We start from the raw sequence: 17366 nt of genomic DNA on the forward strand, positions 1-17366 counted from the left end.
GATACCCCAGCATTGCGAGGAGAGACAGAGACAACAACTTCCCTAAGACTAAGACTGCCCCAATGCCAGTTGTGACAATTGTCCATGAGTAGTGATCATCACAGCATGGCGGGTGTCTAGCTTTGGGTAACTAGCATGTCAATTTGCTGGTCATCCACATAAGCACTACTCTCTCTAGACAAAAGCCAGTGACTAGGAATCATATTTAGTAGGTCCAACAGTCAAATCTTCATTCGGGCACAACATTAACAAAACCATCCATGATCCCACCCCTGTGTTTCCTTTTTGTATGTGCACCTGCAAGGAAATATTAGCAGAAAACAGATTAAAACTACAGTTCTATATCCTTCCATGAAAGAAACGGAAAAACAGAGCAATGGACCTAGGCCTCAGGTGTCTGATGTTTAAATGAGCAGGCAGTCCTACTTTCTATTCTCCATCAAGGAACAGTGGCCTATATTGCTTGGAAAATTAAGAAATGGGGCCACTTACCTCAGGACATGCATTCCAGCCCCTCATTAACAATGATGAGATGGGCTTGGGAATTGAGTAGCCTATTGGAGGTCTGATGTGATGGTAGGCCATGTCTGCTGCTGCAGCCGCTGTAAATAAGAAAATGGCAAGGAGGAGGAATTATTGCCCCTCCAAAAATGCAGGTGAAGGAAACAAAGCCAACAATTAAAGTCAGTCCTCTCCTCAGTAGCAATGCCTTCAACCAAATTTTATGGGCGTTACTCTTGCAGTGGCCTTATATTTGCAATCTGTAGGATTACTTATGAACCTGGTAGGAAGTCAACATCTCTTAACAAGAGGAACAAATGGATGATGAGTTTAATCCAGGTATATATTATCTGATTTAATGAATATTCCTTCAAATGAGCGATGTTTGTAGAGACTCCCCTTTCCTCCACTTCTCTCAGTTATTCACTCATTGAGGAAACTATGCCTCAGTAATTTCTCTAATCAGCATGAGATTTCGGAATGATAGCATCAAACTCAGGCTGGTACACATTTAAATTTTGTATGTACGCTACGTTTAACTTGGTATTCTTGCCATCTGTTACCATGTTATGAGAGGGGTAGGCTGCAGTTAGTCCCTGGTAGATGACCCATGAATCGTAGTGAATTATATCTAGTAGGCCTTAAAAGGTAAGGCTGCAGCTCTCCAGCGATAAATATATACTTACCGTCTGGTACAGTAGCAAAGGAGCTAAACATTAATTTATGCACAAGTCCTGAGCTGCAAATCATGCATCCACGTTTAGGTGCCTTGTTTAACTGGAATCTAAACTTTTCTGTTAGTTTCAGTATTTCCATTCATCATACAAATACTCAAGTGGGTTTTGCTATGCAACTATTACAGATAATGTAAGAAATCTAAAGAGGGTTCTGAACACTTGCATGGCCATAGTCTATGCCCCTGTGGTGTCTCCAAGAACCAAATGACCTTTTTACAGCCACATAGTAATGCCCATTTTAAAAGGAAGCTACTCTGATGTTCCCAAATGGTTTAATCTCTCAGATTTAGACTAGTCATTATGTGTAATTCATCTTCACGGCAGATCTTTAACTACCCAATGTGGGCTGCCTCTGATTGATAAACACTATTGCAGTAGTCTAATTGGTTGGCACTTAGTGCTTAAGTAATGGGTTGTTACCTTTTTATTTCAATTATGCCTGTATTATAAAACCTAAACAGTTTCTCAGCTACATGGCCTATTCACTCTTCTATTCTTACTAATGCGCTTGTTTTCCACCTTCCCATCTGGCTCCCTGTATTATTTTTAAAAGTTGAAAAATTCATCACAGTTCAGCACTCCAGCCAAGCTGCATTTCTTTTTAAAAGATTGTTATGTTAACATCTGGGGTCAAAAGGCGCTTTGTGGTTAATCTTAGCTTTCTGCAAATCTTATGCATTTATATCTGTAAGAAACGAAAGTACAGTTTCCCTTTGCTTCTGGAAGCTTTCAGAAGAGTCATGAAATGTTTAATAATTGGAATCCTGCATCTATATACCCTACAACACCCTACTGATCAGAATTGGGATGCTCATATTTTTATCCCAAGCTCTTGTAGGGTCCAGCTGACTTTTGCAAGAGCATGAGATCAAAAAACGAGTGTCTTTCAGTCCAGTGTTCTGGCACAAATCAGCTGATTCATGCCAGAACATAGCCTCTGGAAATTCTGGGATACCCTGGTCAACTTGGGATGGGTGAGGGGTAAGCATCTGTTCTGGATTTGACAGCTGGCAAACAAGAGAAATTCACAGGGAAGGATATGCGACAGGGTCCGGACCAGATAATGACTTACCCTCTGTGGGGGCCACTCTTGGTTCTCACCTGGACACAGAACCTAGCTTGAGTCTGGGACGGGGTACACTGTCAGATCTTGCAGAGTTTCACATAAAGGGAGCCTTAGAACATCCTGGTATCATGCAAAGGTGCCTGGGATTGTCTCTTAATCTGAATGCCTATTCCAGCGATTCACAAACAATTACATGGGCCCCACCGATGGGCCTTGAGGCACTTTCAGCTGGGCCTTAGTGCCACAGTCTGCCCACTGCCTCCACCTTGCCCACTAGCCCTGCTAATGCCAGCACCAGCAACTCTTTCTAAGTTGACTAAATGAGGCTGGGAGATAGAAGTTCAGCAGGGGAAGAGGGAAGGAAGGTCTCCCTCCTCTGAAGGGCCTGAAGAGGTATTAAAGTAAATTAGAAAGTGAGATAAAATGTTATTACATTGCAATTATTATACAAACTGGGAATAGAAAAGCAGAGGACAAGGAGGAAGAAATGAATGCAAAAAGATTAGGGGGGAGGGATGGAAGAAACTAGCAGGAAGGCAGAGATAAAGTTTAACCTGAGTATGAAAGGAGAATGTGAGAAGAAATCACAGGAGGTGGATAAAAATATTTTGAGAAGCATGTAGAGGTGGGAAGAGAGAAAAATCAAATATAAAGCCTTCTCCACTGGATTTTTGGGATCAGCACATTTTGCCCCAAATGGGAAGGCTAGGTCAGAACACCTTCGGAGAAAATGTCTGTGCTTAGCTTGTGGAAAGCTGAGCTATGGAACTGCTTGCTACAAAAAAATGTTCTGGCAAATATATCAGTCTAGAGCAGATACTTGATTTTTTAGGGGGTGGGAAATGTTATTGTAAACTGTAGAAACAAAATAAAAAACCATGAAGACTACCGAACTTTTCTGTCTATAAGACGCCACCTATTTGGGGGGGGGGGACTCAAATTTAAGAAAATGGGGGGAGATGGCACAGAGTTGTTGAGCTTCTTTTTGTGGAGGATTGCACAGAGTTGTTCAGCTTTGGGGTGGGGTGGGGGATGCCAAAAACCGCTCACCCACATGAGTCGCAAAATCCGCCTCCCGTCTGTCCCATCACCGCCAGAAGCTGCCAATCACCCACCCAACTACTGGAGTGGCAGCCAATCAACATCACCCATTGATGCACCAAACAATAATACGCACAATAGCCACTGACACCCATGGCAGCAACCAATCAAATGTCTACCCTGTGCACTACCCATGTATAAGAAGACCCCCACTTTTTAGCATGATTTTTTAAAAGAAAAACACATAGTCTTATACAGGCATAGGCAACCTTGGCTCTCCAGATGTTTTGGAACTACAGCTCCCATGATCCCTGACCACTGGCCCTGTTAGCTAGGGATCATGGGAGTTTTGGTTCCAAAACATCTGGAGAGCCAAGGTTGCCTATGCCTGGTCTTATACATGGGAAAGTATGGTAATCTAAAAGTTTGGTATTTATTTCATGAAGGGCAAATGCTTATAAGAACCTGGGAAATCAAATTCTGAAATCAGATTGTGACAACATTTTATCTTCAACAAATCAGTACAAAGAAATGATACGAACTAAAAAAGAAAAGAAAAAGCTTAAGGATGCAGAAATTCCTGCAAACAAAATTGTATTAATAATACAATACCCAGTAAAGCCACCAATAAAAGAAAATAGTATGTTTTATTTAAAAAAAGGTGTAGGGAGAGAAAGCAAAAAGCATTGAACTAGTAAAATGATCATAATTCCATAAGTGGCAGAAGAGAGGTGGATCTTGTTTTAATAAGATCTCCGGAGTATTTGGGAAGAGGAGAATTTTCTCCGGCTTTCCACCAACCAAGAACGAGCAAATAGGGTCAATAAATATATAACTTTAAATGCATCAGAGGAATAATGACTTTGAAAAGCTAAGCACCCTGGCTGTCTCAAATGGGGAAAATGGAATGAATGGCTGTTGCACAAGACAAGTGGAGCTAATTAGTGAGAATCAATGGAGTCATGCTTAGAACAGGAAAGTTCAGGGGAATTCTCCAGACTGCAAGCTTCTCGATGTTTAGAAAGTGCCTGGCCCTGTTAAAGTACTTGACTGTAAATAACAACAAGCACGAACCTGATAAAACTTTCAATCGGAGGAGGCTTCTGGGCAGAGGGAAGGAGACACTTTTGGATTCCTCTGGAACTCTCCTTCCCACGCCTTTTCTGCTATGTCCCTCTGCAAGTCAGCTCCAGGGAGCCCACTTGCAGCATTTCCCTTGCCTGTTAGACCACTTTCCCCATGTTTGCTTCCCCCCCCCCCAGGTTCAGTCAGTGTGTGGAGCATCCAGTCCCTGTGATGAAGTGAACACCTGAACCTGATAACATCCAGCTATAACTGAAACAACAAAAGGACTCTCCGCCCCCAGCAAACAGCCCCATTTAGATGTAGATTAAAGGGCCATTTAAAAAATAAAGTTCAAGTACATTCTGAACCAGCATTCATTAGAAACTGGAGCAGTTTTCTGCTGCCTTTGGTAGCTCATTCAATGCACAGTTTTGGCTCTAAAAGTTTCCCAGTGGAGAGTGAACGGCGGTGATGTCACACTGTGTCAAGACGATCTGGCTATGATGTCACACTGGGTCGAGGCAATCAGGGCACCTTTGCTCACAACGGCTTTCTTGCTTTGATCTCCTTGTTGTTTCGCAGTACATTTTCAGCGATGCATGCATGAAAAATATATATTAACATTCTAGTAAGCCTGAAATACTGCAGGCATCTGATAAGCTTAGTTTTGAGAAAGCACCTTAGGGTAAAAGCTAGTACAGACTCTTAAGTTGCCTGCATAATTCTTTTTCCTTGACGAAACATTGATTTCAGCGCATACTGTGGCTGACTGCAAAACACCGGCTTTACAGTTCTACGTGGAAACTGAAAGCCCACGATGCAAAATTAAAACAAATGCACATTTGACTAAAAGCTGAGTTAATGTTATACAAAGCAGCTTCTTTGTTGTGCACCAGAAAGAAGCAATCTTGATGCTAGCTTGCTGTGCATCTTACCTGGTTTGAGGTGAGCAAATGGAATTTCCCCTGTTAACAGTTCCCAGAGACACAAGGCATAGCTGAAAACATCGGCCTTTATAGTGTAGCGAGTACACTGTGTGAATACTTCAGGGGCCATCCAGCGCAGGTTCTGTACATCAAGACAACATCAATAATGCATTAATGGTATGTTTTTTCTTCTTCACATGGGCACGGGATTCTCCAGCTTCATTTCTCTTTGCTTTCTGGCAATATGTTCACAAAACAATTCTTTTAATAGGAAGGGAGAATGGTGATCAGATTATTCCTGCGTAACAGATTCCCAAGTCTTTTATTGAGTTTCAAACTGCAATGTGGGCCTCCCTTCATGCATAAAACCAGGATGCACTTCCATACCCTACAAAATTTCTCCAATGAAAACAGTCCTATTTAATAATAATAATAATAATAATAATAATACCCCACCCATCTGACAGGGTTGCCCCAGCCACTCTGGGCGGCTCCCAACATATAAAAACATAATAAAACACTAAACAGTAAAAAAGCCTCCCTATACAGGGCTGCCTTCAGATGTCTTCTAAAGGCTTTATAGCAGGCTTCCTCAACCTCGGTCCTCCAGATGTTTTTGGCCTACAACTCCCATGATCCCTAGCTAGCAGGACCAATGATGGGAATTGTAGACTCAAAACATCTGGAGGCCCGAGGTTGAGGAAGCCTTCTGTATAGCTACTTATCTCCTTTGCTCAGGGTTTGCATAGCTCCAACATTTCTCCTATGAAAATAGAGATGTCCTAAGAAAAATTGGACATTCTGGGATCAAATCAGAAACCGGGATGGCTTCTGTAAATCCAGGACTGTCCCTGGAAAATTGGAGACACTTGGAGAGTCTGCTCTTCACAGCTCCTAGTCTGAGAGAAGGAAGGAAAGTTTCAGTGGCGGCAGTGGTGGTAGGCAACAGCAATGCTCTGCATTGGCCAGGAGCTTCCATTTACATTTCCTGAAATGCCCTGAGGTGACACTATGTCAGAGGCTATGTTCAGAATGGAGGCTTCTCACTGGTAAGCCAACATCCCAAACCTTCTCAAAGAATTCTCAGTACAAAACAACAATCCCTCCCTCTTAGAGTTCTTCATGAAATCTCAGAAAAACAATTACAATGCTGGGTGCCGGGGGAACTTGCCCGCCAACAGTTTGAAGATGATTCTGAACTACTAATATAACAACTACTAATATAAGTAGCAAATTCCAATGCCAATTACTGTTGCAGACTAGAAATTTATTTCTGAGTGCAAAGCAGAGGGAACATTTTGTACCCACTAATCTTCATTGATCTCAACCCATTTGCCAAAAATTGACATGGCAAACAAATGGCATACACTGTCATTATACAATAGCATGTATGCTGGAAGAAGAAAACCCTAATCTTATTTCTTGCTCCTTTGCTAGATTTTCATATACATTCGATAGTAATTATTTGTAATGAGAGAGAAAGAATAGGCAAACCCCAGGTTGTTTTGTCATATTGTCTTCATCCAGAGACTGCAGAAATCTGGATTCTGTAATGTAAAAGCAAAACAAAAGGGAGGGAGAGCAGTTAAATAAGCATCACTGAGTACAGGATAACCAAAGTATTTTAAAAAGAACAAAAATGCACATATATTTTCAAGTTGTATAAAGTTCAAATGGAAATACAATGTAATCATGGCGTTGTTTGTCAAGGACAGCATTAATTAAAATGCTTGCATTAAATAATTAATATTTGTATTTGAATACTTCAGTTATTCAAAATCAGATTTACATCCACCACCAAAAAAAATGGATGCCCTGCCAGAAGCCATCAGTATGATGTCATACCAGCATCTCTCAAAAACTCAAGCCAGCCTATTTATAGGCTTTTAAGAGGCTGGGCTTATTTTTAAACCAATGGATTTTTCTGCATCAGTACAGATAAGGAAGATCATTGGATTACAAAATATAAATTTGCATTGCCTGTTTAAAATTATGATTGGAATAGGAGATCAGTAATCAGTAGCTTTTGCCCATTTTCCCCCACCCCCCATTCCATTTGTTCCCCACAGGATATGTGACCAACAGTAATTACCCAACTTATAATCACAGTATATCAAGATCTTATATAGCACAAGTCCTTGCTCTATTTGCCTACAAACTAGTTTTTCTGGCTTTGACCCCATATATACCAGCAGTACACCTAAAACATATGTGGGAAGGTAGCAGATAACAGGATTGGGAATAAGATGAGCAGGGCAACTGCAGAAGCAATATAATAACCTGGTATAATCAAAAACAACAGGAATGAAAGTGTAACAAGATCTAATGACATTGCAAATCAATCTCTCTTTCTTTTGAGAAACTTTGTATATCTGATCGTCCTAAGAAAGATGTTATTCAGGCCTTTGTACCATGCCAAACTCGACCCGATATTGAAAAGCCTCTTTAACTATCTCTGAACAGGGAAAAACAGTGAGTTACAAAATAATATGCCTCTGATCCATATGCCTTTACAGCTGAGTATTATAAATATTCCTGAATAAACTTGAACATCTCTTATGGGAGATACTGAATGAAATTATTTCTAGTTATATACTCCCCAGAACATGGGAACTAGCAAGAATGGTGGTTATACATAAAAACAGTCCAGGTAAGCCCAGTCATATTGTCCTATAGCATTACTGAATCAAATACTGTAGATTAAATACAGTCAACTACTGGTAATATGTTGGAGATGATCAGACCAGATTTATTAAAGAATGCAAATTATCTTCAAACATTTGTGAAGTGTTATATATCAATCATATTATCAAGTAAACAAAACAACCTTGTGAAATACTATTTCTGGGTGCTGAAAAAGTTTTTGACATTTTATTGATGGGTGCCAAAATGATCAACTGTTATAACTGGAAGATAATGAAGAAATCAGCTATTAATAGCTAATTAAGGTTTGGGATATTGTCTGTATGGTTAAGTTCACAAATATGGGGAGAAGCAGAAAAGGAAGCCAGCCAGATAACATTTTTGGGTGGAAAAATAGAGTGTCTTTATAATTTATTGTGGCAACAAGGTTCACGATAATGTAAACCCATTTATATTACTTGGAAATTTATGACTTCCATTTGTTCTACTTGATTCTCGTATGGAAATTTGTTCTTTGTTTTTAGATCTGGATAACTGATTCCCACCTCCCCAACCCCCTTTAACAGATTCATCTGTTTTGTTTCCCCCTTCTGTTTATTAAACTGAGTGTAAGTAAATAATTTAAACTTAACAAAGAAAAGAAAGCAAACTATATCAAAGGCTTCACTTGTTAGCCTACCACATAAAAACAACTGAACTCTAATAATGCAAGAGATAAAAGACATTAAACGTCATTGTGGCTTCTTCATCAATCTGTGGCTTATGATATCAACCATCTTCCACATAATGGCTACCAATTCTGCCCTAGAGCAGGGATGGGCAAGAGGTAGATTAGGGTCTACTGGTAGATGTCATAATTTCCAATACAGTCATACCTCGGTTTAAGTACGCCTTGGTTTGAGTATTCTCAGTTTAAGTACTCCGCGGACCCATCTGGAACGGATTAATCCACTTTCCATTACTTTCAATGGGAAAGTTCGCTTCAGGTTAAGTACGCTTCAGGTTAAGTGCAGGCTTCCGGAACCAATTGTGTTTGTAAACCGAGGTACCACTGTAGATAGAGAAGGATTAGTGATTCCCAATTGTTTAACAACAGTAGCAGCAGATCTTGCAGTCCAAAATCTGCTCAGCCTTGCCAGAGAGGTTACAAAACATACTGGGGGTTTCTTTGTTTCCAATCTCTTACCTCCAAAATCAGCAACAACAGCATGACCATCTTCGTACAGGAGGATATTGTGACTGTGGAGAAGAAGAAGTTGTTAGATTGGGCATTGGGGAATGGTATTGTCTTCAAAACGGATGTGTGCAACATGATCAGGAATTTTAGGCTGTTTCCTGCTCTCTCTTATATTACACCTAAACAGAGTCTTAGGTTTAGTCTTTAGCTAGATCCTACAGTTATTACCATGATTCAAAAATTGTTCAATATAAAAAAATGGAGGGTGAAAAAAATCCTGACAGTTTAGTAAGTCCAAATGTCAGAGTCATTCTCTAATTAGTAGTAGAACAAGTACATCTCCTAATTAGTGGAAGATCATCTGTAACAGGTTTATTAATTATGTGACAGCATTACCTAGAAGGAATGAAGATGATGACATTTTGGACTGAACCCAGTGATAACCTTTCAATAAAATCAGAAGGCCTGATTATCCTCTCAGTTCAGCTCCACTTAGATAAAGTGGACTACTCCTAATTTACAATGGCATAAATGAGCCCATGAAAAAGCCCATGGAATCCAGCTGTGAGCAGGATACTGCCAGCAACTGTAAGATGCTCATAAGGAGGATATTTTGGACCAATCTCAAAAGGCTAATTTCCATTTTTTCCTCCCTATTTAATTTGACAGACAATCATTGTCCTTTGATTTTGTTCATTTCCCTTTCTACTTTGCATAAGAAAGCTTGTAGCCTCGTAAAGGATTTACATGAATCTTATCTCTTTATGATGAGGTAATCTTCACAATCATATCCTCATTAGACCCCCGTCGAGCATGGCCTTGAGAGCATATTTGGCATGTAATGGTGGAAACCTCCACCAACCTATTCAAGGAAAGATTCACAAATTCAGAATGGCTTGGTAGATGGTGGCAAAAGGACCTAACAAACATTATGCACCTTCTGTCAGGCTTCCGTCAGTGTTGATACCACCATGAGAGGAAAAAAAAACACCCATGGCAAAAGTCACACTATGACCTGAGGAATGTCAGGCCTTGTGAGCTACCATGACATCCGGATGTTGGTGGAAAGGGCAAGGAGGCCAGAAGACACTTTTCATTTTCCCATTCGCTTCACCCAGCTCTCAGCATAGGTGATTCACAGGTTGGATAGGTTCTGAAAACCCAACCCTAGTGAACACAACCAGACTGGCCTAGTGTTAACGCAACTAGATTTTCCAGTCTTTCCACTTGCTCTGCATTTATTCCTGATGATGCTTTTCTGCTAGTTTATTGAAGTTATTTTAGGTGAACAATAGTGCAAATCATTGGCAAGGACATTTCTTTTAAAACAAACAAACAAACAAACAAACCCCAAAACAAGCATGAACAGGGTTTTGATTTTATATGAGAGACACATTTGGGCATATTACATGCAGCTAAGCTGTCCATAGTCTTTGGCCCCTATCAATATATGCTTCCACTTTTCCTTCATACACAATACAGCTGTCCACAACTGATATAACCCAACTGCTGTATAAAGTATGAAGTGGTTCCTGAAATACTTAAAGCCACACATAAGAGCACAAAAACAATACAAGGCTCTGTTTAGTGAACATAAGGGGACATCTTATTTCAGCCCATGTGATTATTTCTCAGGAATATCTATATTTTGAAGTCTAAAGTGAAGTTGCTGCATCAAATTCTCTTAAAAGTTCTGTGCTGCAATTTAATCTTGAATATATAAAGAAGCAGGCCTTTCGACACTTTGCCACGGGCTGTGTCCTTCCACTAACGGGGCTCTTTGATCCAGGGGAGGCTTCCATGAGCTGAAGGGAGGAGAGATGATTTTCACAAATCCCCCCTTTCGCCTGGAGTCCAACATGAACCTCCCATGCTGTTCTAGAGGGTTCCCATTAGTAGATTTGGGAAAAGAGCCACATGGGTGGAATCTGTGAAAATTGCCTCCCTCTTAAAGAAATATCCACTGAATTAAAGAACCTTCTCTCAACAAAGCCTAAAGAGATATAATTGGATACAACCCTGTGAACCTTGCCCACTACTGAAAATCTGAAATGGTACCTCGGCCACCTGGTATCTGTTTGATATTTCAGATATTTATCCAGCTTGTTACTGTTGTTGAAGGTGTATCTCTTACTTCAAGGATGGAGAACTTGTCCGTCTCCCTTGAGATGCTTCTAGGCTACAGCCCAACATCTGGAGGGTCAGAGGTTGCCCATCCCTGTCTTACTCAATACTCTAAACTCTTTAACTTATCCCCCCCCCCCTTCTCTCTCTCTACAGCCACAACATGCACACACATGAGAAAATGTGGTTCCTGAAGACTTTCTGACCTTGGATCTCACCTTGTCCTTGATCACACATTCTGTTTACTTCCTTTTCTGTTAATTGGATGGCCAGCTCGATATAGCACAGACTCTTAAGCTGAGCTGAGAGTCGGGTTTCTGTATTTGAGAAGGAAGATTTCTGAGAGCAGTTGAGGTGGGTATCTGGGCAGGGTGCTTGCCTGTACTGGCCACGTTATCCATGTGTTCTCCATTGAACATTTTTCTCTAAGAACGCCTTCTCGAATGGAGATATTTCTTTTAAAAATTGTAAAGTTTTGCTATTGATCCTGCCTAATCAGCCACTCTTAGCTACAATATTTTGCTGTGTACTTCATCTTTCTAAAAGGGCTGTCCCCAAAAGGCACACAGTACCTGCCTGCCATACTGAGAAAATTAGATGTCCGGTGAAGTGGGATCACTTCTTGATGCACTGCTGAAATTTATTAACCTGCATGATTGGAGAGGCATAGCCCCTGGCACATCTGGAAGCATTCCAAGGGTCAGCTGTGCTGTGGTAATTAGGCTTCATTTTCAATCTCATCACATTATTAAAGCCATTAGTTTACAAACACATCTCCCCAATGTGTAATCACTCAAAAGTAACTGGAAACCAGGGAAAGTGCAGAAGGCATTTCAATAGCTTGGCACCATGTTCTTTCCGAACTAGAAACACTGCTATTATAAATGCACCACTCTTCTATGAGTACCACTCTAGATATCTGACATTGTTCCACGTGAAAGAAGTAATATTTAAATGCTCCTTTGCTGCTTTGAATATCACTCCATCATGTGGAACCCATTCATCCAAGCAAAAATACTGACATTCCTAAGTTTCTGCTTTCATAGTATTATGGAGCTGCCACTATGGGAAAGACTTTTTTGGTGACACTTTCAAGGGGTAGTAGCAACTCAACCAGCTAGTAGCTGTCTTACCATGTTTTGTGTCAAAAATTATGTAAGTTATAAATGTATTTCGTGAAAAATAATTAATTTTATTCATGATGCTCACAAGAGAGAGAAAGAGAGAGGACCATCTCACTTTTTCTACTATATTTTCACTGTTTTTTTGTTTTGTTTTTACAAAAATAAACCTCTAACATCCCATCTTTTCTCTACAAAGTCCCAATGTTTGTTTGTTTGTTTACTTACTTACTGCATTATTTCTTGTCCGGGCAACCCAGTCAGATGGGAGAGGTACAAGTAATAAATTATTATTATTACTGCTGCTGCTACTACTACAACTACTATTACGGTAGTATTAATATTTCATCCAAAGATCTCAAGACTGTGAATCTCCTTCCTATTCCATTCTATCCTCACAACAACTTTCCGAGTTGGTTAAGAAGTTAAGAGTGAGGATTTGTGGATGATTGCCCAAGGTCACTCAGTGAAAGTTATGGCTAAGTAGGAACATAAGGGGGACGCAGGTGGCGCTGTGGGTTAAACCACAGAGCCTAGGGCTTGCTGATCAGAAGGTCAGCGGTTAGAATCCCCACGACGGGGTGAGCTCCCGTTGCTCGGTCCCAGCTCCTGCCAACCTAGCAGTCCGAAAGCATGCCAAAGTGCAAGTAGATAAATAGGTACCTCTACAGCAGGAAGGTAAATGGCGTTTCCATGTGCTGCTCTGGTTTGCCAGAAGCAGCTTAGTCATGCTGGCCACATGACCTGGAAGCTGTACGCCGGCTCCCTCGGCCAATAATGCGAGATGAGCGCCGCAACCCCAGAGTCGGTCACGACTGGACCTAATGGTCAGGGGCCCCTTTACCTTTAAGGTGCTGCTGGACAATTTTTAAATTTATTTTGACTGCATCAGACCAACATGGCTACATACCTGAATCTGTATTATAAGGTGTGTGTACTTGAGAATATCAAGCCACCCATGCTGTAACTAGAGTAGGGGGAATACCACTACCCCTGTTTGTTTGTTTTTAAGTATGTACATGAATATACATGATTCTCTGTCCTTTCTTCTGTTTGCTTTTTTTCCTGTCAGAATCTCAATTCAGGACTGCAGACCAGTCATAAATAGTCTGAGAGGAACCATTGATAAAACTCATTAGTATTACAGAGGAAGTAAATAAATAAACAAATAAACAAACAAATAAATAAAATAAATGATTTCAATTAAATCTTTGAAACCATAGCAACAGAAAACTCCAATAAAGGTAAAGGATTGCAGAACCATAACTTTTCCTACATCTGTCAGTCGAGGTGTATTTAAGGCTTACTGCTAAATCTACTGGATTTGTCCTGTAACCACTGGGACCGAAGAGGTGAATTATGAGATTTGTATTGTGGTTAAACCCATTTATTGAGGGTAATGTGAACAAAACACTATCCTCTTTACGTTCAGTTTGCACAACACTAGGGAATGTAACAAGAGATGTGTGTGTATGTAGGGTGTGTGTGTTAATAACACTAGGGAATAAATTTAACTCTGCCACTGATAATAGTATTCCTCCCAAGAGGCTCAGAAGTCTCCATACCGATTGAATGTCTTAAAAGGTATGTGCCTTTTCATAATGGATTTGTCTCTTCCTGGCACAGAGGGGTGAGGGAACAGGAAAAGAATATATCAACAATACACAAGGGCATCTGTTTTGTACCATTTCAACTTTTATAGTTTCCTTCCAAGAACCCTGGGAATTCTTAGTTTGGTGAATCCTATTAAAGATATACATTTCCTTCATAGAACTACAGTTTCCTGTGTCCCCCTGAGGAAAAGGAATGGCTGTTAATCCAGTTTAGGTCAAGCAGACCACAAGGGCTCTTAACTGAAATATTACAGAGACGGTGTGGTAATTAGATAAGAACCAAAATGTGCATGTCAGCTTGTGTTTTGGTTTATAAAGGTGAAGGGATACCTGGATGAAATGTGATGCCTTAAAAACAATCATCTTTAAATCCACCTTTATTGCTAGTCGCTGTATGTAGAATCATAGAATCATAGAGTTGGAAGAGACCACAAGGGCCATCCAGTCCAACCCCCTGCCAAGCAGGAAACACCCTCAAAGCATTCTTGACATATGGCTGTCAAGCCTCTGCTTAAAGACCTCCAAAGAAGGAGACTCCACCACACTCCTTGGTAGCAAATTCCACTGCCAAACAGCTCTTACTGTCAGGAAGTTCTTCCTAATGTTTAGGTGGAATCTTCTTTCTTGAAGTTTGAATCCATTGCTCCGTGTCCGCTTCTCTGGAGCAGCAGAAAACAATATTTCTCCCTCCTCCATATGACATCCTTTCATATATTTGAACATGGCTATCATATCACCCCTTAACCTTCTCTTCTCCAGGCTAAACATACCCAGCTCCCTAAGCCGTTCCTCATAAGGCATCATTTCCAGGCCTTTGACCATTTTGGTTGCCCTCTTCTGGACACGTTCCAGCTTGTCAGTATCCTTCTTGAACTGTGGTGCCCAGAACTGGACACAGTACTCCAGGTGAGGTCTGTCCAGAGCAGAATACAGTGGTACTATTACTTCCCTAGATCTAGATGCTATACTCCTATTGATGCAGCCCAGAATTGCATTGGCTTTTTTAGCTGCTGCATCACACTGCTGACCCATGTCAAGTTTGTGGTCTACCAAGACTCCTAGATCCTTTTCACATGTACTGCTCTCAAGCCAGGTGTCACCCATCCTGTATTCGTGCCTTTCATGTTTTTTGCCCAAGTGTAGTACCTTACATTTCTCCTTAGAGGACTCAATAGAGGACAGGACCTCTGTGCCCTTAATTGCCCCGCTCTCCTGTGAGTCCGGAAACCCCCAAGAGAAACCAGCAGACCCCTTGTTTAATTTCCAAGCAAAGGGTCTGCTGGTCTCTCCTGAAGGCCTCCAGACTCAAAAGAGAGCAGGGCAATAAAAGGCACAGAAGTCCTGTCCTCTATTGAGTCGGGCAACCCTAGCGACCCCCTCCAGCCAGTCATTACTCAGTGCCACAGCTATTTTTCCACCGAGTTCTGAAACAGCCTGACTGCCTCTTCTGATCTTACAATATCCCTATACCTGAGATATTCAGTATCCCCCACCCACCCACCAATCCTGCTCTTGGAATCACACGCACACACTGCTACCACTGAGATCTGTTCAGCAGTGGCCCATGTTCTGCTCTAAGTGACTAGCTTGGCCCTTAAGGTTCAGTAAACGAATACCATTCATTTTGAAATAAACTGCCTTTTTTGTTTTGATTGGAGTCACCTCACTGTTTGCTGTTTTTGCGATTCGCTTCCAGGTATGTGTGAGGTTCTGATCAAAATGACATAAATTTGATGTAGCCTAATGGATGCCCTGAGAGACCTCGGGATTTTATTTGATGACTAACGCTGCACCACAACAGCTCAGGATTGAACCTGTAATGAGTATAAAATCCAAGCCGATTTTTACTTGTCACGGAATCTGGTTAGTACCAGTCAGTTCCTCAGTTTTAAGGACACAAGCATTGCCTTCAAAATTGAAGAAAGACACCCCCCCAAAAAAAAATCCCTTAACTGTATATTTCCAGTCTGTTATTTATCCAGCTCATCTTTTTGTGTGTTCTCTTATACCACTTAAACTTCCAAGGTCAGCATTCTGAATGCAGTAACAATCACTCATATGTGAAGTTACTGAAGAGGCCCAGTGAGTTTGGGCAGAAAGGAGGAAATGAGAGTAAGCAAAGCAGAGGCGAAAGGTCTAGGGAGGTTAAATGTATAGATTTCAAGGCATTCAGACACAGGCACTTTTTTGTTGTTGGAAAGAAGCAAGGGAGAGGGTAAGCTTCAGTATCAATTGGAAGACGCTCCTCCTGAAGAGCAGTTGAGAAGCTGTTATTTATCCAGAACCAGGGGCGTAGCAAGGGGGTGCGTTGGGGCGGTCCGCCCAGGGTGCCACCCTGGAAGGGGGTGACACTCCCCCCCCACGACTCCCAACTGAGCCCCGCCGCCTGGTAAAAAGCCTCTCTCTGTGCAGTAGCGACTGGCTTGCTCGCTCACCTGCTTGGCCAGCATGCGCTTTGCTTCTTCCTTCCTGCTGGGCGGAGCCGTGGAGGCGAGGTCTCCCTGGCCCGCCCCTCGTCTCCGCGGCTCCGCCCAGCAGGAAGGAAGAAGCAAAGCGTGCACCGGCTGAGCAGATGAGCAAGCAAGCCAGCTGCTGCCGCGCTGAGTGAGACTTTTTACTGGGAGGCTGGAGGCTGGCGGGGAGAAGCGTCCCCTTCCACGCATCCGCCGCTCCCAGCTCCATGAATGATGCATGCACAGCGTCACTACTTAGTGCTGCATGCATCAATCCGTCAATACGCCGCACGTAGTGACGCTGCGCATGTGCACCACATAGCGATGCATGTGCAGCATTGCTACATAGTGACGCATGCATCGTACGTAGTGATGCTGCACATGCACGCTACATAGCGACGCCCCGCCCCCAGGTAAGCGTCATGTTTGCCACTCCCGGTGCCTGAGCGGTTTCCTACGTCAGTGTCCAGAACCACAGTTTTACATTTTGCCTGATGAGCTTCCAATGGTTTAAACCTGCTTGCATCTGAGGATGTGCTAAAAGTGACTCCTTAAAAATAAATAAATAAATAAATGAAAGGGTCAGGGGGGAATAAAAAGCACAATGGCTTGGGCATATTTGTCTCTCACATCCATATGGAATGAAGATGTGTAACCACTTCAAACATGCATAAAGAACTGCAGGAAAATAAACTCCTGGAGCTCTGTTGCTACCCACACGCCTTTGTGCTGGCTTCTTCTGTACATTTTCCTGTGATTACAGAATCTGAGGCTATTTTTATCTGACTTAAAGGCGGAGCAACTAAAAGGAGGGTGTTATGCACCTTCGCTCAATAGAACGGCAGCCCCTTAACCACTGTTTACACCACTCTCTCAATTTTCTTCCTGTTCCCTCCCTG

The 17366-nt window shown here is 41.8% G+C and overlaps 1 protein-coding gene across 2 annotated transcripts in view; it reads right to left on the reverse strand.

The window, feature by feature from the left end:
- LOC118088795 (serine/threonine-protein kinase TNNI3K) overlaps positions 1–17366 on the reverse strand; it is a 175262-nt gene that overhangs the window by 41080 nt on the left and 116816 nt on the right. For both annotated transcript variants that reach the window (XM_088673904.1, XM_035122872.3), the window contains 4 exons: positions 9166–9218; positions 6831–6883; positions 5346–5478; positions 493–602 (listed from right to left, as the gene is read on the reverse strand). In XM_088673904.1, the coding sequence (XP_088530030.1) occupies positions 493–602; positions 5346–5478; positions 6831–6883; positions 9166–9218 (349 nt within the window). The remainder of the gene's footprint in view (positions 1–492; positions 603–5345; positions 5479–6830; positions 6884–9165; positions 9219–17366) is intronic.

This window comes from Zootoca vivipara, chromosome 7, assembly GCF_965207765.1.
Source record: "Zootoca vivipara chromosome 7, rZooViv2.hap1.1, whole genome shotgun sequence".
Taxonomy (NCBI): domain Eukaryota; kingdom Metazoa; phylum Chordata; class Lepidosauria; order Squamata; family Lacertidae; genus Zootoca; species Zootoca vivipara.